Below are 22,757 nucleotides of genomic sequence, written 5' to 3' on the forward strand. Positions count from 1 at the left end.
TTTCCCTCTCTGTATCCCTCCCCTGTAGGCATTCAGCTGCTCCAGCTGTTGATCTCCACACTCACTCTCTCAGGGCCATAGAGGCAGGAGCAGACAGGACAGTTCTCCACACAGACGACTCTCAAGGGACCACCACAGGACAGGAGAGGACTTGCGGGAGGGACAGACAACTGGACACTGAGGTAAAAAGAGCATGGAAGCTGGTCTACACTGGTTTCAGAGTAACTTTGTCTATGTGTGTGTGAGAGAGAGAGGGAAGGACAGAATGAAAGAAAAGAGAGACGGAAACTAAAGGTTTGTGTGTAAAAGAGTTGGTGGCGTTTGTGAGTGTGTGACTGTATTACCGTATGTCACAAAGAAGATGAGAATCGAGAAGCACCTCTAACCCACATTTTGCAACTAGTGGGGCCGTACACATCACAGTTACACCATTGCTGTGCTCCCGACTTTCACGACTACTGTTGGACACACTTGTAACAACGTGAAAGCAGAAGTTTCCAGTGTGTGTGTGAGAAACCCAAGTGTATGATGTGCTGTTTGTGTGTGTAAGAGTGTGTGATTTGTAACCGTGTTGTAAGAGAGAACGTGTGATGCCTGCTGTACGCCTGTGCCATGTGTACTCAGTAGTGAGTGAGTTGGAGGAAGAGAGAATGACTAATAGAGAGGAGGTGTATTTGTCAAACCAGCTGCGTAAAAAAATGTGTGTGGAGCTCTGACAATTATTTCTGTTTAATGTCACGGTCTCTCGAGTGTACTCATTCTTCCCACTACCTACATTTATGAATTAACTTGCCAGACTCAGAGTCAGTTTGGGTTAAAGTGAAATGCTGGATAGGGTTGCCTTTCCTGTAAGAGGTAACAGACAGCTGTGAATTACCATATGGCCACACAAAGAGAAACACCACCCATTAAACAAGGGAGACAGGTGTCACTTGAGGCCACTAACACAAGTGTGTATACACACTCACCCACATACATGCACGTACGCACGTACGTACGTACGCACGTACGCACAAACACACACACTGACTGTGCGTTGCATCACAGAAGAGAAGGACACTACTCGGCTGTTCTCCGACAGACCCCTCCTGTGCCTAGCAAGGCTCCATTTGAGCACTGTGTTTATGTATGCCTGATTGCTAACATTTGACAGCTTCTCGTGTCAGACTGTCGGGCTTGGCAGACTGCAGGGGTCCAGGTGGAGCCTCCTGGGTAGGGAGCAGTGAGGCCTGGCGAGGAGAGTCACACCTCAAGGGGCTGACCTCTCTTTCTGACCCTCAGTCCATCATTTCAAGCCCATAGACCCCCTCTCCACCCCACCCCTCCCCCATCCCACCCTCCACCACTTTGTCTGGTCGCTACTGCCCATATCCTGACCTCAACCATGGGAGAGCAGGCCAGCTCCAGAGGGAACTGTTCTGTTTTATTATGATCTATGATGGACACTTTACCACCAGTTACTGTCCTGCACTGTATATGGAACACTTTCACCCCAGCAGTTAAATAATTCTAGTTGAGAGAGGTTGTGGCCTCTCTGTGGCAGGTTCAGTGGAGCAGAAGGAGCAGAGCCCAGCTTGAGAACCCTGGGCCACCATGTTAGAGAGCAGTTCCACGCACCGCAGAGCAGAACGGAACAAAGATGGCTATGTATACATCACAAGACAGCGCCATCTCATATTTAGTGTGCGTGGGTGTGTATGAGTGTGTGTGTGGGACCATGTGTTCCTGTATAACTGTGTGTGTGGTCTAGCTTCGTGTTTTGCCTCATCCCCTTGAGGGGACTTTTATGACTGTTGATATTTTGCCTGGTTGGTAATTCTGCTGACTGTGTGGATTTCAGGAAGATGTGAGTCTCCCATAACACATACTAATGCCAGTACAAGTAAAGCATCATGTTATCAACACAACATGTACATAAAACGTTTCCGTGAACTTTGATGTGAAAATGCTGCGGTGATACATCAATAGCAATATCATTCATATAACAAGATAGTGTATCGATAATCCATGATGTCTTTACAGTAAACAATAAGTAAATCAAAATGCACAGTTCTCACTGGATCACCACTAAGCTCCTAACAACAGAAAGAGTCACCAGGTCATGAGTCATGACATACATCAGAGGTTATAGAACCAGTAGCATCTTTACTCCTTCAGCCAGAGGCCTGTGGCCGGAGGCTTGGCACCAGCTGTCCAGCTACAGTGAACCATTGGAAGAGGGCGGACAGGGGGTGGTGGTGGGGGGGTTCCCAGAACCCGATACTCTGGGAATCACTGCCCACGGCAGGACACCACTGCTTGGGAGCTGGAGCCACATCCTCGCCACGGGCATTCCAGAGGTCCACTGCCACTTAGTGATCAGTGGCACCAGGCTCTTTGCTGCCCGCAGCCAGAGGCGAAGGAGTGACTGGATTGGTGGTTTGAGGAGTCACTGTTTGTTTTCTGGTGGTTTTAGGTCATATTTTTCCTCTGTCATCGAGGAACCACGGTGCCATTGCACATCGTTGTGGCTATCACACGAGAAAGGGAAGTTTATGAACCAATACATGTTTCATGGGTATCATGTTTACATCTCAGTTAGGGTTCTATCCTGTAAAGTTTGGGTATTGCTTAGGCTTTCCTCAACTGATGCGACTTATCGGGTAGATTCATTTATAAATGTTTCCTTTAAAGATTACAATTGTACTGGAGCATGATGTCATAGGGTAGGCATCTGTGAGGCATTCCACTTGACTCTGTGGTCTTGGGTCTGTCTCAGTGAAACAACAATGAGCAGTGCGTACTCTGTCTGTGACCTGTGGGGTTTTTCCTGGCCTGGGAGTGTGTGTCAGACTGTGTGTGCCGCCATCAACATATCAACCCCTTGGAGTTGTGGTACTGTGTGTTGTGTGTGTATGTGGGTGACACTGTGTGGATCAGGAAGGCTGCGATTATAACGTTCCTCTCCGTATATTTTGTCTGGAGCGTAGGCTCACTTGAGTTTTTTTTTGCACAAACAACGCCCACTTCGAAATGTTTTACTGTTGTTGAATTTGGCCTGTTTTCTAATTTTTTTCCGTCTAGCTGAAATAGAGGATTTATCTGTCTAAGAACGGTCTCTCTAAACAGTTATACATTCACTCTCCAGGAATATAAAATGGAGGATAGATGGGGTGTGCCCACTGAAAACAGGGGGCAAAGCCTGTCTCAGTTCTCAAGATACTCAACACTGAATACCTCACCACTGGGGACTATGAATGTCAAACTCCCAGACACATAGCAGGGATATTTGCAATACAAGAGTGTGCCAACCAGACTAACAGTAGACACCCATGCCAAGGACTTTTAGGGAATCTGAGGAAATTAATGTCCCAGAATTGGCAGATAATACTGGATTTAGTATACTTTCACAGGCCTGACTCTGCTGTACTGTATAGTAGCTTCTGTTATCGTCAGAGGAGTTTTTTTTAAATAAGAACATTCCTAGTCTGCGTGTATGTATGTGTGTGTGTATTCCTGGTCTCAGCAATAGTCACCAGGTCTGTGGAAACAGAAGCCTGTCTGTGAAGAGCTAAAATGAAAGTATTTTCATGTTGTTGATTTAGTCATTTTCAGCCGATGGATGGAGTGGTGTGCGTAATTGTTTACATTTCACCTGCAGGGGGAGAGCAGCTTCCTCTCAGGAATAGTCATACTGGCCGTCATTCGGGAAAAAGTTGTTTGATGAATTAGTGAATTAGTGATACTGTGAATTACCTCTAAATGCTCTGTACTGAATGTTACATTGAGAGAGTGGATTTACTCACTTCAGCTGAAACCGTCCCAGTGTATGATGAGGATGAATTGATGCCTGCCTAAACATTCTCAACTCCAGAATCTCTTTTTTGTTTGATCCATTTTTCTCTCCTCTTTCTCTCTCTCTCTTTTTCCTCTGCAGATATAACTGAACTGTCCTGAGCACCAACCCGACACCTTCACCAGAGGCATTGTGACCTGTCTCAACAAACCAACCAACCGTGTCCAAGTGTGTCTGTGTTTGTGTGTGTTTGTTTACATGTGCCATTGTGTCTCATATCCAACCAGTTAATACGTGAGCATGCGGGGTATCTGTGTTCCAGTCTTGTGTGTGTGTGTGTGTGTGTCTGTGCTCCTTCACAGCGCTATTTCACAGCCATCTACAGAAAGTGACACGTACACGGTAAGGATGGATGAATCTTTCTCGCTCTCAGTCTTCACCGCTCTCTTCTTCCTTTTCCCTTTGCCTTCTCCATTTCATTTCCATCATTTGTCAGTCAGATGACATTACCCCCTTCTCCTCTGAACGCGCTCTTGACCTCTCTATCTTGTTTCCTTCTTTGACATGAGCCCCCCCCCCCCCCCCCCCCACACACACTTCCTCCTCACATCTGGCCACTGTTCTCTGGGCACATGCTCTACAAGGCCGGCCTCTAGCCAGAATCATTATGGCCTCTGTCGGACAATGAGCAGCTCATGATGTGACATGAAAATAACGTCTGCTACCAAAAGGTCATCTGGATAATCAATTTTCTCCCTTTATTTATTTATTTCTCTCTCTCTGTCTGTCTCTCTCTCTGTCTCTCTCTCTCTCTGTAGGAATGCACAGATGGGTATCAATGGGATCCTCACACCCTGCACTGCAAAGGTATAGCTTTCCACAGATTTGGAAACTGTCGAGAAACCCAGACAAATGTAAAACCACAGACTCTATTTCTCATGGACTTCTGACACGTCATCTGTCTCTCCTGTATCTCTCCTCCCAGACATAAATGAGTGTGAGACCATAACGGAGGCCTGCAAGGGGGAGATGAAGTGCTTCAACCACTACGGGGGGTACCTGTGCCTCCCCCGCTCCGCCTCTGTCATCCCAGCCCCGGAGGCCTCCAGCCAGGCAGGGCCCAACCTGGAGGGCCCAGTCAGCGAGCCCTTTAACCCCTGCCCCCTGGGCTATGAGCCCCAGGGAGACAGCTGTGTCGGTGAGTGCCTGGTGGGGAGGGCAGCGGGGGTGGGAAGGGGGGGGGGGGGGGAGACGGGAGGGGAGGGGGAAGAGGAGGGGGAGGGGGGGTTGGTCAGAGCGAAGGAGAAGGATGGTGGGTGGGTGGCGGCCTCTGTGTCAGAGGTGGACAGATGGCACTGTGGGACGTTGTCGTGGAGGACTGCAGTTTGGGAAGAAACAGGTGGTCTCAGCAGGAGTCTGGGCTGGGAATTGTGTCGACTGTGTGGGTGCTACTGAATATCTGTGCATGGGGGGTGGTTAGGGAGCTCTGGAATTTGGAGATTTCCACATGAGAACAGCTGCTCAGTTTTATAGAACCGAGAGTGGTGAAAGAGACAGTTGTACTAGGGGTTAGGGGGCGTTTGGTGTTCGTTTGCAATGCATGAGACTGCAATAATTGTTCAACATTGTGTGAGATTCTCAGCTGTTGGGTGCTTGACCAAAATGGGGACAGGCTACAGTAGCCAGGTGTTGTGATGTCACAGTCTGCTCGGCCCACAGTTTGGTATGAGGCTTCAGACAAGTCTTCTAGGATGTTGTGGTTTCTCACTGCTCGTCATCACACTATCCTCTTCTGTCTGAACACACACACACAGATGTAGACGAGTGTGAGCGTGATGAGCACGACTGCCAGCCCAGCCAGCAGTGCATCAACACTCCAGGGGCTTTCACCTGCCAATGTCCGGATGGGTACCGCAAGGTTGGCACCGAGTGCATTGGTGAGACACTCTACTTAGGTCCTACACCCCCCCCCCCACACACACACACCAAACCACTTTAGTCAACAGTCTGACTCATGTTAAATCGCTGCATTAGTTTCAGCTTCTTCATTGTCTTAAGGATAGCAGTCATCTAAATGTACTTGACTCAACACATTATTTCCACGCCCAACCTCACCCTCGGTGGAAATGAGTCTGAATGAGATTTGTGGTCTTTCTCTCCTGTTCTCTCTCTCTTTCTGTCTCTTTGTCCTCTCAGATATTGATGAGTGCAGGTACAGGTACTGTCAGCACCGCTGTGTCAATGTCCCTGGGTCCTTCTCCTGTCAGTGTGAGCCAGGCTTCCAGCTGGCCGGGAACAACCGCTCCTGCATAGGTGACACACAAAGTCTATGTGGTTTTCATCGTGCAAATCCCAATCAATCCCAGTCAATCCCAACATCCAAAACAACACCGTCATATTAATAAAAAATGGCTTCTCTTCCATCTTCTTCGGCTGTCAGACGTAAACGAATGTGACATGGGCGCCCCCTGCCAGCAGAGGTGTTACAACACTTATGGCACCTTCCTTTGTCGTTGTGACCAGGGCTATGAGCTGGGGCCTGATGGCTTTGCCTGCAACGGTGAGTACAGTCTGTACTTTGATCCGTCTAAGTACAGTTAGACGGTTCAAGGGTACATGAAATTATTCAAGGGTTCAAGGGTACATAAGAAAGGACAGCCATGTTCTATAAACAGCCACCTCCTCGTTGTCTTCTGCCTGCAGACATAGATGAGTGCAGCTACTCCAGCTACCTCTGCCAGTTCCAGTGTGTAAACGAGCCAGGGAAGTTCTCCTGTGTGTGCCCAGAAGGATACCAGCTGCTGGGCACTCGGCTGTGCCAGGGTGAGTAACCTGTCCTTCATATCTTCCTCGTCTTCTCCATCCCTTCCTCATCCTAGTTTTCAACACCATCAAACAAACCTCATATCTGTCTGTCTGTCTGTCTGTCTGGCCCTTATTGTCTTTCCCACCTAGACATAAATGAGTGTGAGACGGGTGTACACCAATGTACGGACACACAGACCTGTGTAAACATCCACGGAGCTTATCAGTGTGTGGACACAAACCGCTGCCAGGACCCATACGTGCAAGTGTCTGACAAGTGAGTCTCTCTCTCTCTTCACAAACACACATCTTTTCCCCATTATTAAACTATGCCCTGGACCCAAATCTCTAAATATGATCAGCAAAGCCCCAAATAATTTCTTAGATTGCTCCAATTTCTTTTTCCATGTTTATGTCCAATTCAGTGACCTTTCCCGCTAAAGTGTGCCAGGACAATTAGAAACCTATTAGAATGCTGAAACAAGTGTTAAATTGCCAACATGTGTGGGACAGGCAATAATACACAGTGTATTTTGGCATGAAACATATTCAGATACTGTTGTAAGTCATCTGTCTTAGTTTTTGAATGGAGAGCTAAGCACAATGTAATGCATTCCCTCTTGTGGTACTGTTGTGAATTACACTTTTCACTGTATCTAGTTCATCGGACATTTAATCTGTTTTGACGTAACATTGAACATATGACTGTACTATTTTAAAGTACAAAATGTTTTCAATAAGATTTTTGGAAAGGTCAATTAGCTATTTACTTCCACATATTCATACATATGTGGCATGTCATGTAGATGTACAGTAAGCCATGTAGGAGGCTCATGATCACATCCTGTCTCCCTGGTTCCTGCAGCCGCTGTGTGTGTCCTGTGACCAAGCCTGCCTGCCGAGACATGCCCTTCTCCATCGTCCACCGCTACATGAGCATCACCTCGGAGCGCTCCGTCCCCTCTGACATCTTCCAGATCCAGGCCACCAGCGTCTACCCCGGGGCCTACAACACCTTCCGCATCCGCTCCGGGGACGACAACGGGGACTTCTACATAAGGGTGAGTCCCGTGCTAGTTACGGTGCCTCAAGGCACTGCAGCGTCCCCTGCTGTTACAGTTCTGGGGCAACAATGTACATAAGTGTCCTCCAAATGAGCCTTACTCATTGTTCAGTGATCCCCATTCAAATGATCTCCCTGTGTCTCTCCTTTAGCAAATCAACAACATCAGCGCCATGTTGGTTCTGGCTCATGCTGTGACTGGACCCAGAGAGTACACACTGGACCTGGAGATGGTGTCGGTTAATCCCCTGCTCAGCTACCAGACCAGCTCCGCCCTGCGGCTCTCCATCTATGTAGGGCCTCATGCCTTCTAGAGGGGAGGAGAGTCAGTGACAGAGAGAGAGAGAGAGAGAGAGAGAGAGAGAGAGAGAGAGAGAGAGAGAGAGAGAGAGAGAGAGAGAGAGAGAGAGAGAGAGAGAGAGAGAGAGAGAGAGAGAGAGAGAGAGAGAGAGAGAGAGAGAGAGAGAGAGAGAGAGAGAGAGAGAGAGAGAGAGAGAGAGAGAGAGAGAGAGAGAGAGAGAGAGAGAGAGAGAGAGAGAGAGAGAGAGAGAAAAAGAGACAAGAGATGAAAGAGTACATGGAATCGTATAGAATTGAAGGTGTGACAGCCCACTCAGTTTACTAAAGGAAGACCTGTCACTGTTCAAATATGGCCCACTTTTGTATGTCTTTGCTGTTCTGTGATCTGCAAAGTACATCCCACACCCTTTGTCAAACCACACCCGTAGAGGAGAGTAATAGCAGATAAAAACAAACAGGATTTTGTATGACTAAAATATGTGTTTGGGATCGAGTCCAGCACTGCGTATTTAGATCATCAGCATACATATTGTTTCAGTTCCCAGCCTCTCACCCTCCCACTCCTCTATGCCTGTTTTTCAATGTGTCTCATTCCACAGAACACCTGTCACAGCACATCGCCCTATGGTGAATGTGAACGAGAGCAATATGCAATGCATAATTCATTATTTTTTTTATGTGAGCAGGGAGATAAAGTTCCATCCAAAATGTGTTAAGTCGATGTCTCCGCTCGAGTGAAAGACTCCATTCTATCATCACCAGCATCTCTCATCATCCATTATCCATTATCCATTATCATCATTATCTGCCATTCCCATTTCCAGTCTGTCTAGTTTTGCATCAAACAGTCACTCCATCTTTCATCTTCATGCTCTATCCTTCCCTCTGTAGCAGGTTTCACTGTCCTCATCCATGACTCAATAACCACTGAGCTCAGCCCTCCTCCTCCAGCCCGCCCCAGGCCCCTCTCCTGAATCTGACCCAAAACTCTAACTCTCAATCATTACCATGTGTAGTTTTGTCCCATTACTGATTATTAGGTTGTATTTTGAGGGGGGATACAGGAAGTGATACGAAATAAAACAAAACATTTGGACATTTCTGCTATCATCTTTAAACTGCAATTATTTCACATCCTCTCGCTATCTCTCTCGGTCTCTGTCGTTATATCTCTCTTGTTCTGTAGACGTCCCAACATCTCATCCGGCCCTAACCTCTGTTTCACCATCCCCTCCGTCTGTCTTCATCTCACTCACAGTGGTGTGATCACAGCCAGCTGACCTACGCGAGATAGCTGGCTTCTCTCCTCCACCTAACCCCCAGGTTCACTTGGCTCATGATGCTCTTCCCCACAGCTGAACACATGACCAGGCTTCCTCTAGCGCTGGAAGAATATAGGACACAGGAGCAACTGGCTAAACAGAGACAACGGCTCAGCTCATAAAGGATTAGACGGAGTATTGTTCATCCAAATACAGAACAAAACCGTTTCTGTGGACCCTGTGAAAAAAGTTGTAGGGAAAAAGAGTGGGGAAACCCCTAATTTTATCGTCCACTACCTTCCTTTGTGCTGGCTCCGCCCAACCACACAAACACAGGCTGACCCATACTCCTTCCCTCTGTCCTCACTCCGGGGTGATGACTCATACGTCACTCTTACGCAATCAGCCAAGAGCTCATCGTGTATAGCCACCAGGGGGCAGTATGATACACAGATGTCATTTCACGGTGAGACAGGAATAGTAACAACAACCTAAGGTGATGGAATCTACTGGTTTTGTAACCTCATTGTCTCCTGAACTTGCTTCTCCACTCACATTAACATCTGAACTGGGAGGGAGAACTTTGGATGTAACTCCAACATACACTGGACACACACTGCATGTACAGTAGTCACAGCACACGTATGTTGAAATACTAACACACTGCCACAGAAGATGGCATAGGTATGGCTCATTTTAGCTATGGGCTTTGTGGTAGAGATCATCAGACCTGACAGAAAGATGGTGTTGAAGGGTGAGGGAACAAGGATAGGGGTGGATGTGGAGGCAGGCTGAATGTGGGAGGTGTGTGCGTGGGTGGTTGGAGGGTGCAGAGTGGTGGTACAAGTCCCCTGGCACTTCCTGTTGGCACTTTGACAAAGAAATAACCCAAATGAAATAGGATCAGACTGTACCAGCACACTGGGGAATGGACGAGCAATATGCTGTATTATGTGTGTGGTGTGTGTGTGGGGGGGTTTGTGTGTGGTGTGTGCTTTCATGTGTGTGTGTGTGTATGTTTGTGTGTGTGTGTAGATGAGTGGGTGTAGTGTTGGGGGAGTCAGTGGGGAGCGGAACAGTGGGCACGTCTCTGGCACCTTCAGCAAGGTATGACCTCATCCATGGGCAAGCCCTCCCTGTGGGCCGGGGCTGGGAGTAGGAACCTGAGGAACAAGCACCTAACTCCGACACCATCCTGTCATCCAGCAGAGAATTTACATAGGCGTCCCTGTATTCATATGGCACGTCTCCCTTCCGACCAAAATGGTGTGGGTGCTGCTTCAAGTCAACCGAATTGTAAATGGATTCAATAATCGGCTGTGAAGTCCTGGGGACATTTTCTGCCTTTTCTGGGTTAGTAACAAGAATGTTTACATGAAAGTATAAATGCACATTTGGTATGCCTTGTCGTTGGCATTTAGAGGGCTAATCCATCCTATGGTGAAATGGAGTGAAATAACCTGTGTTACAAAAGCTCCTCACCCCCCCCCCCCCCTACACACACACTGACCTATGTGTATTTTTATCAAAAGGCTCCAGTATATGCAGTGTCATTTCCCTCCACCCCCTTCTTATTATTGAAACTAGTCCATTAACAAAAACAGGAAAGCGCTGTGGAATTCTGAATGACATCAATAACAACTTTTACATAGATCATTACAAAACAAATAAACAAACATGAGTGAGAGGGTAAGTGAGGGGTTGAACAGGAAATATGTTTATTTTAGAGTCCCCATTGCCCTAAATAGAGTTTGTGGGTCTATATATGGAACCCCACATGGATAGAATCATGACAGTCAGAAATAGTATTCTAAAAATAGCAACAGGTATGAGAAAACATCACATCAAGCATGACCTTAAACTTGTGTAGACACATTCTGCACCTACTGAATGGCAACTCGTTCTTTCAATGTAATTACATTGACCTCTTAATATCACACAGGAATTGAGATTACAATGCCCTCTAAATGAGGCATGACACGGACAACAGGAGTCGCTTGTAATTTGAAACCAATTAGCCCACCATGTTAATACTATTAGTGATCTAATTGCTGGCTATGTTAACAGGAGGTCAGTTCAAAGTCTACATTGCAATTCCATGTGAATGAACACGATGTGGCTCGTGCAGAACAGCTGCTGTAGTGCACAGTATCTGAATTCCACTCAGCCACTGTCCTGGGAGTTTGAAAGGATGAAAAGCTTCCAAAAGTTTGGGAGGTTTTCATTCTCATGGTACTGTCCCGAATCATTTATCGCGGGGCCCAGCTGGATTAGAACGATTTTAGAATGATGTGGCGATGAAAAACCACACGTGTACTGCAGGGGTTTGTGATTGGAACGAAACGTTCATTGGCCAGAAGGAATGCACACTAATTTATCTATTTTTCTCCTCTCACAAACCAAGCGAAGGTTAAAAAAATATCCAACCTTCATGGGCCTCAACCCCCCTTGCCATGTCTACCCTACCTTCAATGTCTTTACTCTGTGCGTAAATGTGGTTACTAAGAAACGACAATGTGTTGCCAGGGGCGCGTGGGTGTATGAAGGCTGAAGGCATGCCCTGCAAGTAGGTATATCAGGCCCAGCATGAAAAATAACAGAAATAAACTTAATGGAGGTATGTTGAATTTACATATGGTATTTGATATCCCAGTAAAGTTATATAAGCAGGCTGCATTTGTTTACAGCCTCCAAGCCAATTCCAGGCGCTTAACGTTACACGTAAGTGGCACACCAAAATCATGTTGATGTTGAAAGATTCTTAGTAAAATAGATATATAAAAACTACGACTTTACATTATAGAAAATAGGGTGACTACAGATTTTGTCAATGTGCGTGTGTGGAGGAAGGGGGCAGTGTTAACTCATTTTAAAGGCACGTACAAGCACACTTTCACTCGCTCTTCCTCATTCTGTCTAATCCTGCTCACTCTCTCCGCAAACCGTTATGCAACATCTTACTAACTCATAGTAGGGTAGTTGGCTAATGTATCTCTCACCTCCAGGCAGTCAATAGTATGTTAGATCGTTAAAATACCAAGCAATGTATTTTCCGTTGCTTGCCAGTTCATCCTTGACCCTTTGTCCAAAACGAAAGAGAGGGAGGTAGAGGCAGAGACAGACTGAGGCTCAATGAAAAAAGAAAATGCTGCTAGGAGGTCTCTTATGATGTCACATCTACATCACATCACCATAGCAACCCTGCATCAGCACCAACATATTGAAAAAGTGGAAAGAGACAGAATGTCTGTAGTGGAATTAATTTTAAAAAGAGTCACTAATCTAAACTGGTGGATAGCATGGATTCTGTGCAGAATATATGTTTCTGTTCATGATTTAATGCCACTCTTTAAATGCCAAATGGCTTTTAAAATGTTGTATTTTAAAGGGGAAGTAATCAATATCATTGCATACCTCAGACACACCTAAGCAACAATTGCTCTGCCCCTCTGTCTGCCTTAGAAGTGTACTATTTGTTGGCCCTATTGTCCTTATTCTTTCTTGGGAGTTCATTTAAAGATATTGAGGGGCTGATGAGTTTGACACCACAGGTAAACAGCTGCCCTCCTCCCACCCGTTTGCCATATGTGCTAAGAATAGACTTAATATTGAAAAAAAGAGCGAACAGCACAAGACTACCTGTTCAGCATCACCAGCGACAGGAGGGAGGGAGTGAGAGCGAGAGGAGGTGGGAGGGAGGGAGAACGAGAGGAGGAGGGGGGGGGGGGGGCTAGTGGTGTAGAAACAGTGAGTGAATGTATGTGTGGGCGTTTTTATGGTTTACTTTCACTTATGTTTTCGAATGGATCTGACTGCACTTAAACCAGACACACACAGACAGGCAGCAACAGTGGGAAACAGCTGTCAGAGACACACCGATACCTACTATCATACATGTGGGATGTTGCAGTCATAACCGTTGCCTTGTGTAACAGTTTCTTTGTCTCACAATAGTATGGCTTTACTGTCACTTACTGCTATGCTGTCAGACTCGACTGATGGAGACAAACTCACACTTGTGTTTCACAACTGTCGTCTCCCTCTACCTCTCTCTGGGTTTCTCAATTTCTTTCCTCAACGTTCGTTTTCTCCAGGTCCTCTCTCTCTCTTACTCTCTTGCTTCGATGCAGGAGTGGGAGGTGTTGCTAGGCGACAGATTAGCTCCTTTCTTTCAAGAAGCGGAGACCTTGATTCTCTGGGTGTAAAAATAAACACCAGAGAAAAGAAAGAGTCTTAAGAAAAGGGACAAGTATCCTTCACCTCTGTAGCGAGAGGGGCTGACATTTTGTTGCCCCAAAAGTATTTTCTGCAACTCTTCCTCTCTCTCCATTTAGTGTCTCTCCATTGGTTACACTGTTGGCCCAGTGTTGGGAAATAACTACTAACTATTAATAATTATTTATACATATATGAAGTAATCCCTTATATGTTAAAATAAGTGAACTATTCTTCTCTTTTTGGCAGGTACCAAACTGAGGACAAAATTGATTGGGACCATTTCTTTTTGTGTTGATGCTCAAATGGAAATGAAGAAACTGGAGTTACAGGCTGTCTGACACTTTCTCTGAGGACTGATGACTAAGATCTCATCTTCTCATATTGCAATCTTGTATTCTATGCTCGTCTCAGCCAGGGTCTCACTATATGAAGACTGTCAAAGGAGTCAGCAAGTATTAATGGATAATACATGAGACCACCAAATCAGGATGATAAAATTATCCCTAACCACAATGTTCATGTAACCACCATGATTTTATGAATGAGAGGAGATAGTTCATGTTCTTGTGTGATTTCCGAGGCATTCATGTCTGGCATGGAGCCACAAGACACCCTAATTGGATGCATTTGAGCCTCTTTGCTTTCAAAGAGAAGACCCTCTTCTCTGCAACCCCCTGCCCTCCACACATCCGCCTCTCTCCCACCGTGTTCTCGTCTCCCTCCCACCTATGATGCCTACACACCCCTTTACCATAATGGACGGTATTATCCTGACAGCCACAACAATAGAAGAAATGACAATCTGTTCAGGCCACTGGTGAGCCAACACAGTGTGTGGGACACCTTAAGTGCCTCTGAAACCGCAGCATGGAAAAAAACAACTTTGAGTGTTTTTCTATTCCGAGAGCCCTTTTATAAAAATTCTATTTTTGAGGGAGATAACCTGAAAATATCCTTCCCACTCAACTGTTTCTCTTGCATCATTACCAAATAATTTGATAAAATCATTTATCAAGGCTATAGTCTAAAAACTAATAAAAACAAATACATTGGATACAGTTATTGATGATTTTGAAATTAAAAGAACATTATTTGTGTTATTTGGTGCACTAGGTCATGTTCATTCTCTTCCATCTGACTGAGCTGGTTCCCTCTGCAAGCTTCTTCAGTGTTTCCTGGTTTTATATAAAACCTTTGACTTAAGATGCAAAACTTTATTACATTTTAGAGGGTCACTCAATACTTTGTCCACATGGATGGCCATCCATGATGTCACCTCTAGTTTGATAAGCCTAAATCGTCGGTTTCGAAGTTAATGCAACATATCAAAAGTGTGGTATGTGGGTGACAAATCTATTTTAAGCCATAAACATACAAAACATTCTAAAAATAGTACTCGCTGAAGCTGCACTTGTGGGCCATCCTGTGAGTGCACCTGTCAGTCACTGCTGAGAGCCATTGTCAATTTCTAGTATGGCACTCACTCACGCAGGTTAGCAACACGGATCAATATTGCGTGGCAATTGCTGGGTTGTGCGCTCCTTCATACCTATGTATGTTTATCGGTCTTTGTTTTACTGTAACTTATGCTTTCATAATCCTTTCAAGCCTAATTCAGGCAGAGGATTGTCCAATATATAGCGTCACTGCAGGACCCAATTTTTAAACATGAAATAGAGCCCTATAGCCCTATAGGGCTTATCTCGGAACACTAAAACGCTATATAATCTATAAAGTGAACAAGCACGTTATCTGGGAGCAAGAAGGCCTTAACAGTCTTATACAAACCAGTACCTACCCAATGAGATACAATGCACCATTAGTCAAACATCATTTTACAGCACTACAGGTGTAAGCTATTCTGACTAGACAGCAGCGCTAGACTACATTCCGCTCAAATCGCCTTATATGGAAGGGCAACGCAGTTTATGTAACCTATACACCGCAATTAAAGGTTCCTCTATAAGTATTTGCTCATACCCACGTGATCCCTGCTCTTCGTTACATGCTCTTTTGGCACAACCGTGACATTAATCGCAGGTTATTATTTTCATTCATAAAAAGCGACTCGTTCTGAATTTGGCAGTGTAACACTGCCCCACTCTCACGCTTCCCTCTCTCCAGCTCTCTGCCATCTATTCTCTTACACATAAAATCTGGGCTTCGATGTGGGCTCCAAGCACTATGCATTGCCGTACATGCGATGAAGCCGTGGGGAAGGAATGCGAGAGGATGTCAGTATTGGTTTTTCCTCAGTGGTCATTGTCAGTAAAAGGTGACAATGACCGAAAACCCTTTAGACTGCAAGACAACTGGGTTATTTGGTCGGTAGAGGTATTGGATAAGAGAAGAAAGTACTGGCAGGGTGTCAGACATAAAAGCAGATTCTTCTTTCGTATGCATCTTGGTTACAAATCCCCAAATCCCCCCTCCCCTTCCATACACCGGGGTCCGGTGACTCCGACTACGTTTTACGTTTGTCTCCGCCCATTACTCGGTTTTGTCCAAATCGGGCTTTTTGCGTCGCCGGAGCTCCCGATATCAAGCCAACGTCATCACAGTGTAGAGGGTAGAGCTGACGTCGAACTAGAGTCACCGAAAGGAGAGGGCACGAGAGGGAGGGGGGAACAGGAGATGGGGAGCATTTCACCATTGCTAACATTGATATGAACCATAACTCCCCCTCAGCCCCCCTCTCCTCTTGCCCCCCCTTTCTCTTTTACGTCGGTGTTGGTGCGTTGGGAGCCCCCCTACTCCGGCGGAGTCCCAGACTATATAAGTTACAGGCGAGCAGAGTCCCCCAACCAGATTTACGGGCTCCGGACTTCTGGGCGAGAGACGGCTACCAAAGCCGCCGAATCACTCATAGGCTACTCGGAACCGGAGGAGAGACATTTCAGCAGCCGGCCAGCATCTGAGCTGGACGCTGTGGCGGAGGCGAAGAGGGAAAAGAAAAGGACAGGAGAAGGTTTAAAGCCTTACTCTGGAATGAGTTGAAATGAAAGTCCAATAGCACACCACTACAAGTTATATCTTCCTCTGAAACCTACGCTTGGAGATACACCCTGACCTCACTTGAAGCACAACGCAAAGGCTAACAAGTGTTCCGTACAGTTTTCAGTTACAACGGGTTTTGATAATTCACTGTATCTGGCTGCAATGTATCGATCAACTAAGGGAGCGTCCAAGGCTCGAAGGGACCAAATCAACGCAGAGATTCGGAACCTGAAGGACTTGCTGCCTATCACAGATGCGGACAAAGCAAGACTTTCATACCTCCACATCATGTCGCTTGCCTGCATGTACACCAGGAAATCTGTCTTCTTCTCACAAGGTAAGGGTTTATTTCCCGTCAACACATTTGAAAACAGGCTATCCGCTACGCTATTGGCCGATGCGTAGAATCAACAGGTGCCAACATTTGGGCAAGAGTTGATTAACTTTATTGCTATATATGTGAATATGACTTTTTGCAATATGTGTAGAAGGCTATACTGGTAGAATTTTAATCTGAGTCTTAAAAGCTTCCGGAGCCCTGTGTTGCAATCCAGTGCTGAAATGTTGTAGTCGCTGTCCATGGTTCTGAAGTATGCGCCAGGCAGCATCGATTTACGAAGCAGTACTATTGCGATTGTCACATGTTGGCACGTGAAAGCTACATGAAATTAAATGAAATGTTTACATTTCCTCACTGTAGAATCGGGAACTGCTGGCAGTGTCGAGGAAAGCGCGAGGTTTCTGTCTTTCCATGAGCTGTCGGAGTTGGTGCAGGAGCTGCCGGGATTTCTGCTCCTGTTAAGCGGGGAAGGGAAGCTCCTGTACCTGTCGGACAGCGTCTCCGAGCACCTCGGACACTCGATGGTGAGTCTACATCCACAACCATCGTCTACGCTATTGTGCAAATAGTTGATATAATGGCAATTTCAGTGATTTGAAATCGTGAGTTTCCTAATGCTTTCTCAATCGTTTTTTTTTAGGTGGATCTGGTTGCCCAAGGTGACAGTGTGTATGATATCATTGATCAGACGGACCACTTAACCATGAGGACCAACCTTGCAACTCCCACTTCACCTGAGACAGGTAAGACCCTTCATTACCCTTCATTCATTAGAGATTGCAAATCAAAGATCCATACCATTGCAATCCATATCTTCGTTAAGATGATGTAACAATGATCTGCGTTTTTAATGACTTTCTTCCATTCTGTCATTTTCCGAACAGATCGTCTGTTCCGTTGTCGTTTCAACACCTCCAAGTCTGTGCGCAGGCAGAGTGCTGGGAACAAGCTGGTTCTGATCCGGGCCCGCTGCCTGTCTTCTCCTTCCTCCGCTGCCACCTCCAGCTCCTACTGGACCTCCAACCCTGTCTGGGTGTGCTTCTGTTCCCCTCTGGAGCCCCTTCCAGCCCGGTCCAGCCCTGGGGGAGAGAGGGACCCCGCTTCCAGCCCTCCCCCTGTTGAGAGCAACTTCCTTCTAGCCTGCTTCCAGTCCGCACATGGTCGCGACATGAGGCTGCAGAGCGCACACGACAGGTGAGCTTCTACATGAACGAGATCATCCACCTGTTGCCAAGTAAAAAACACTAGCAGTGCCCTGTCAGTATGTTTGGTGGGATGATTTATTGGTCGTATGGTTTAGTCTCTGTTGGTTTTGACAAGTCATCAACTTAACCCTGTGTTGTGTCCGTCTGACCTACAGTGTGAGTACGTACCTGGGCTTCGATGTGCCTGCCCTGCGTTCACGCTCCTGGTACAGCCTGGTCCACCCTCAGGACCTGTCCCACGCCTCGGCCCAGCACTGCAGTCTGTGTGAGTATACCACCCCCTCACTTTGTCCACAACAGACACACACTGATACATATTTTGCCCACCCACGCACAGCCCACATCGACCCTATGAGCAATGCTGTGAGTGAGATGATGTGTGGACAGAGACATGATACTGACCCTGTTATCTGTTGTCCCCCAGTGAGAGAGGGAGGCGAGGGCAGGGCTGAGATGGTGGTGCGTGTGGAGGCGGAGGACCACTCCTGGGTCTGGCTCTACATGGTGCTTCAGCTGGAGGAAGGAGACTGCCCCATCAGCAGCAACAACTTTGTCATCAGGTACGGCCACTCCACATGCTCGACGGAGCACACCGGGAAGACCATCAGAGAGCCGTTGCATAGTTGCTGTTGTAGAGGAGAACATAGACGTTTTGGAGGGTCTCACTAACCTTCTTTGTCTTTCTTTCTCTCCAGCGAAGCGGAGGCGTGGTCTGTGCGTCAGCAGCTGAGCTCTGAGCAGACCCAGCTGACCCTGGTTCTGAGCACCAGCACCGGACAGGACAGCCTGGGCCTGCAGTCCCCCGACACCCTCTCCAGCCCAGACCAGGTGTTCACGCCCAGCAGCAGCGGCCTGTCCGCCCAGTCCTTTGACTTCAGCACAGCTGGCTGCAGCGTGGGCTCATCCGACGAGCCAGGGGGCACCAGTGTGGAGCCCATGCAGCTGGAGCGCGATCCCCGTTCCAGCATTTCCTCCCTGGAGGAGGACACCTTTTTCCAGCAGCAGCAGCAGCAGAAGAAGAGTTCTGACCCCGCCGAAAGCCCCTCTGTCGCCTCCTCCCCTACCCCGGTTACTGTTGCCACTGTGGCAGATTTGGACTTCCTTACCCAGAACATTCTTCTGCCCCCTTCGTTCCAGCTCGACCCCCCACTGCCTTTACTGCCCCTCCCCCTCCCACCACTGCCCTCCTCCCAGGTCCAGCAGTCCAAAGAGTTTGTGTGCACGCCCCCCTACACGCCCCAGCTGGGGTCGGGCTCCAGCTTCCTGTTTGGCGAGCCCCTCTTCAGCTTTGACCCCACTGGCACCACCACTCCCCCGCCTTCCACAACCACAGCCACCTCCACCACGTCCATCGCCCACTCCGTCTCCCCTTCTGCCCCTCCCACCACCGCCTCCAGCCCTGTTCCCCCTACCAGCTTATCCACCCTGCTGCCCCTGGCCCTGCCCATCCCCTCCACCGATCTGCTCTTCCCTGTAGAGCCCTGTAGTGGCCTCTATGAAAAGTTGCCCCCTACCCCTGATAGCCCTGGAGATGGGGACTGCACAGTGATGACCCTGCCTGAGGTCCGGGGGCCCCTGTATGTAGACGTACCTCTAGGGCCCCTCCAGTACCCCCCTGAGGGCCTCCTCACCCCCGAGGCTTCCCCCGGTAAACAGCCCTGCCTCTCTTTCTTCTACCTGGAGAGAGAGAGGGAGAAGGAGAGGGCTGAGATCTCTCTCCTAGCTCAGCACATCAGCTCCCTAGCAGAGGGATTCTACCTGGACCCTCTCTTATCCAAGCTGTCTCCGCCTTCCATGTCTCCCTCCTCCTCCCCTTCCTCCCCCACCACAGACTCCTCTGGCGTTGAGTCAGTTCACATGCTAGGGGAGTTTTACCCCATCAAGGCATGGAGAGGCCTGGACTTCCCAATATTCCCCGATGACGATGACTCTCTGTTTGAAGAGAGCATCTTAGAAACCCTTCTTGAGGACTTCACCTCCTCTCCACCCCTCTCCCCCAGCCTCACCTCCCCCTCTCCCTCCTCTACCCCTATGCCCTCTCCCTCCCTCACCGTGTGCTGGCAGCCACCCTCCAACTTTGAGGGATTCAGCCACTTCTATAGCGTCCAATCGGCGCACTCTAATTCCAGGGCCGGGCGCGGGGCGGCCGTGGTTGGCGAGGTAGGCGCGATGGTGGCAGAGGGAGAGGGGCTGGTAGAGGAGGCCATGGAGATTGAGGTGGTGGTGTCATCACCCCTGTCCTCCTGCTCCTCTATCCCAGAATCCCCTCCCCTGATCCTCACCGCCTCCCCCTACTCCTCACCTGCCCCCACCACACCCGTCACCCCGCCCGCGCCTGCGGTGTCTTACGCCCAGTCCCTCCTGGAGGAACTGGCCGTCCTGGAACCCATGTTTGGGGCAGGTGCCTCGATCGCCCCCGGCCTGGGGCAACAACCTGAGTTGTATCAACTCCAGTGTCATCCGTCGCCACAGTGCTTCCACAATGGTAAGAATACGTTTTTTTTGTTGATCATTTGATAAATCAATAGTGAAGTTAATAGTGAAGAAATCAGTTCAATAGTTTGTCCTTGAATTTGTCATGCTAATGATCCCTCTCTTTCTCTCTCCTCTTTGTGTTTCAGATGGGAGTGGAAGTGTTCCTCCGTTCTAAAATAAGTCTGTGACTTACTTCATTAAGTATGGCATATTGTCATATTTCGTGGAGCCAACTTTTACTGAAAAGTGAAAAATATCAAAGTGTATAAATATATACATAATGTATATACAACTAAAGGACTTTAATTCCTTCATGTCTACTGAGAACAAAGATTGACTTAATATTTTTGTTCGTTCATTATTCCATGTACTAATATTTAAAATATGGTGCAACATTTTCATGATGGTGCAATATTACTCTAACTACATGGACCCATCACTGACTGGGTGTTGAGTCCATGTGGTGCCTGCCAGCTTTGCTGTAACCTGAGCTTCAGAACTTATCAAACAGAGACCATAACAAACTCTTAAACGTTTAAAGCGCCGTTTAACTTTCAGACGCGTATCTGTATTCACTCGTAGTGAAAAAACTGTTGTGATAAAAAAAATATACATTCCTTCATATCTTAATAAGGAAATAACTTCTGCTTGTAATGCAGCTCTGCAAACCCAAACCGCAAATGTGTTCAAGTCTATGTTTACAAATATTTCTACTACTACTACTAACAAGAGCTAACAGTGATTCACTAAAGGAAAAATATTTTTTCCCCTCAACACCCCTCAATTTAATCTCCAGAAAAAGTCTGATTCCAAGTCCTCTTCTCCTTGACAGCACCTTAAAGGCCACGTCAAATGCACAGTCAGTCTCCTAATCAACCCTTTCAGACACTTTGGGCTTTGAGTTTGCGGCTGCTGCTTAGACATTTGACTTCATGTTTATCTCTCCATTACAATCTCGTGTATCAATGTGATGTGCAAAACAATACAATACAAAACATGTTAAAGAGGTCCTGGATCGTGCTTCAAGAACAAAGAAAGAAGATTTCCCTGCCTTTGACAAGAAGGTATAACTAAATGGAGATCGTCTGGAAGTGAACACCACCTGTGAGGGTTTCTGTGTGCTGAGATGCCACAGGTCCACCGTGTAGTACTGTACATTAGGCTCTGAATGTGGGTTCTTCAGGTCAGCTCTGGCCTGGCTTGAGGAGGCTGGATTCTCTCGCAGCATCAATATTTGCAATGCTGGCAGCTTATAGCAGCTCCTGTGTGCCTAGCACAGTCATGACCTGCTGAACTCTGAACTCTTGTCTATCCACGTCCATCCCTGAATGGACGGTCACATCGCTGCTCCCCAGGGGCACAGTGATGTAAGGAGGCACAACTGACTATGTGAATGAGTGATTCTTCTTTTTTGAGAGGGGTTAAACATAAGGACGTTTTGTTTTAAAAAATGAAAAGAGGGACGGGGTGCTATTTCTATTCAGTTATTAAGCGACACGGGATGAGAATGGTACTATTCCCATGGTGTCGACACGCTAACGTAGAGTTGTCTACGGTCAAGTAAAAGGATTGATTCCTACGTTATAGCTATTACAATGCTAAGTTAACATATGTGTAAAAGTATTGTTTCTGTGATATTGAAAAAAGTATTGGGGTGTTCAATGCATATGCACTATGTCTGTGGATATTTACATATGCTTTTTTTGGCGAAGGTTGTACACATTTGTACATTTGTACGAATCAAACAGTCTGTACATACGAAATACATTTTTATTGTAGAAGATGGAATATATACATGATATATTACCGAAGAATGGACATTGTGGATCAGTGTTCTCTTGTGTTGCTTATAAGTGTATTTGATTGTCAAACAAATGCATTTATATTAAAGTGCACTTAAAGCTCTGTCTCTCTTTCTCTCTCTTTCTCTCATCCTCTCTCTGTGTTGTCACTGTCAGTCTCCCCCGCTCCTCCTACCTCAGTATCATCATCACCCCTCCCTCTCCTGCGATCCCTCCTCCGTTTCTTCCCCTGGAGCGATGTCCGCTCAGCAACAGCACTGACGCACACACATGACGAGACAGTATGAGACACTATCTGACTCAGACTGACGCACACCCTCCACACCGAGGCTCCGCTCGCACACCCAGGCCTCCCACTTAAGCAGGCGCGCTTGCACACGCACACACGTACGCACAATAGCGTGGTGACGTATGACCCAGCCCTTCTCCACACCCCACATCCCCATCCCTCTCTTTACAAATCACAGCAGCCCACACTTACTCCATGTACCTGCTACTCTGACAGCGTTCTGTGA

General features: G+C 47.2%; 2 protein-coding genes across 2 annotated transcripts; both read left to right on the forward strand.

Moving 5' to 3' along the window:
- Positions 1-10: 10 nt before the first annotated feature.
- efemp2a (EGF containing fibulin extracellular matrix protein 2a) lies at positions 11-9,041 on the forward strand. Its single transcript, XM_062476678.1, has 11 exons — positions 11-182; positions 3,917-4,177; positions 4,594-4,642; positions 4,761-4,973; positions 5,590-5,712; positions 5,972-6,088; positions 6,216-6,335; positions 6,479-6,598; positions 6,731-6,857; positions 7,446-7,641; positions 7,796-9,041. Exons 2-11 carry the CDS (start codon positions 4,076-4,078, stop codon positions 7,955-7,957), a joined length of 1,329 nt encoding a protein of 442 aa, XP_062332662.1. The 5' UTR covers positions 11-182; positions 3,917-4,075; the 3' UTR covers positions 7,958-9,041.
- A 7,213-nt stretch (positions 9,042-16,254) lies between these two features.
- Positions 16,255-22,331, forward strand: npas4a (neuronal PAS domain protein 4a). The gene is made up of 8 exons (XM_062476662.1): positions 16,255-16,757; positions 17,121-17,284; positions 17,401-17,503; positions 17,645-17,954; positions 18,121-18,230; positions 18,390-18,525; positions 18,661-20,450; positions 20,587-22,331. Exons 1-8 carry the CDS (start codon positions 16,583-16,585, stop codon positions 20,613-20,615), a joined length of 2,817 nt encoding a protein of 938 aa, XP_062332646.1. The 5' UTR covers positions 16,255-16,582; the 3' UTR covers positions 20,616-22,331.
- The last annotated feature ends 426 nt before the right edge of the window (positions 22,332-22,757 follow it).

The sequence above is a fragment of the Osmerus eperlanus genome, chromosome 13 (genome assembly GCF_963692335.1).
Source record: "Osmerus eperlanus chromosome 13, fOsmEpe2.1, whole genome shotgun sequence".
Lineage (NCBI taxonomy): Eukaryota > Metazoa > Chordata > Actinopteri > Osmeriformes > Osmeridae > Osmerus > Osmerus eperlanus.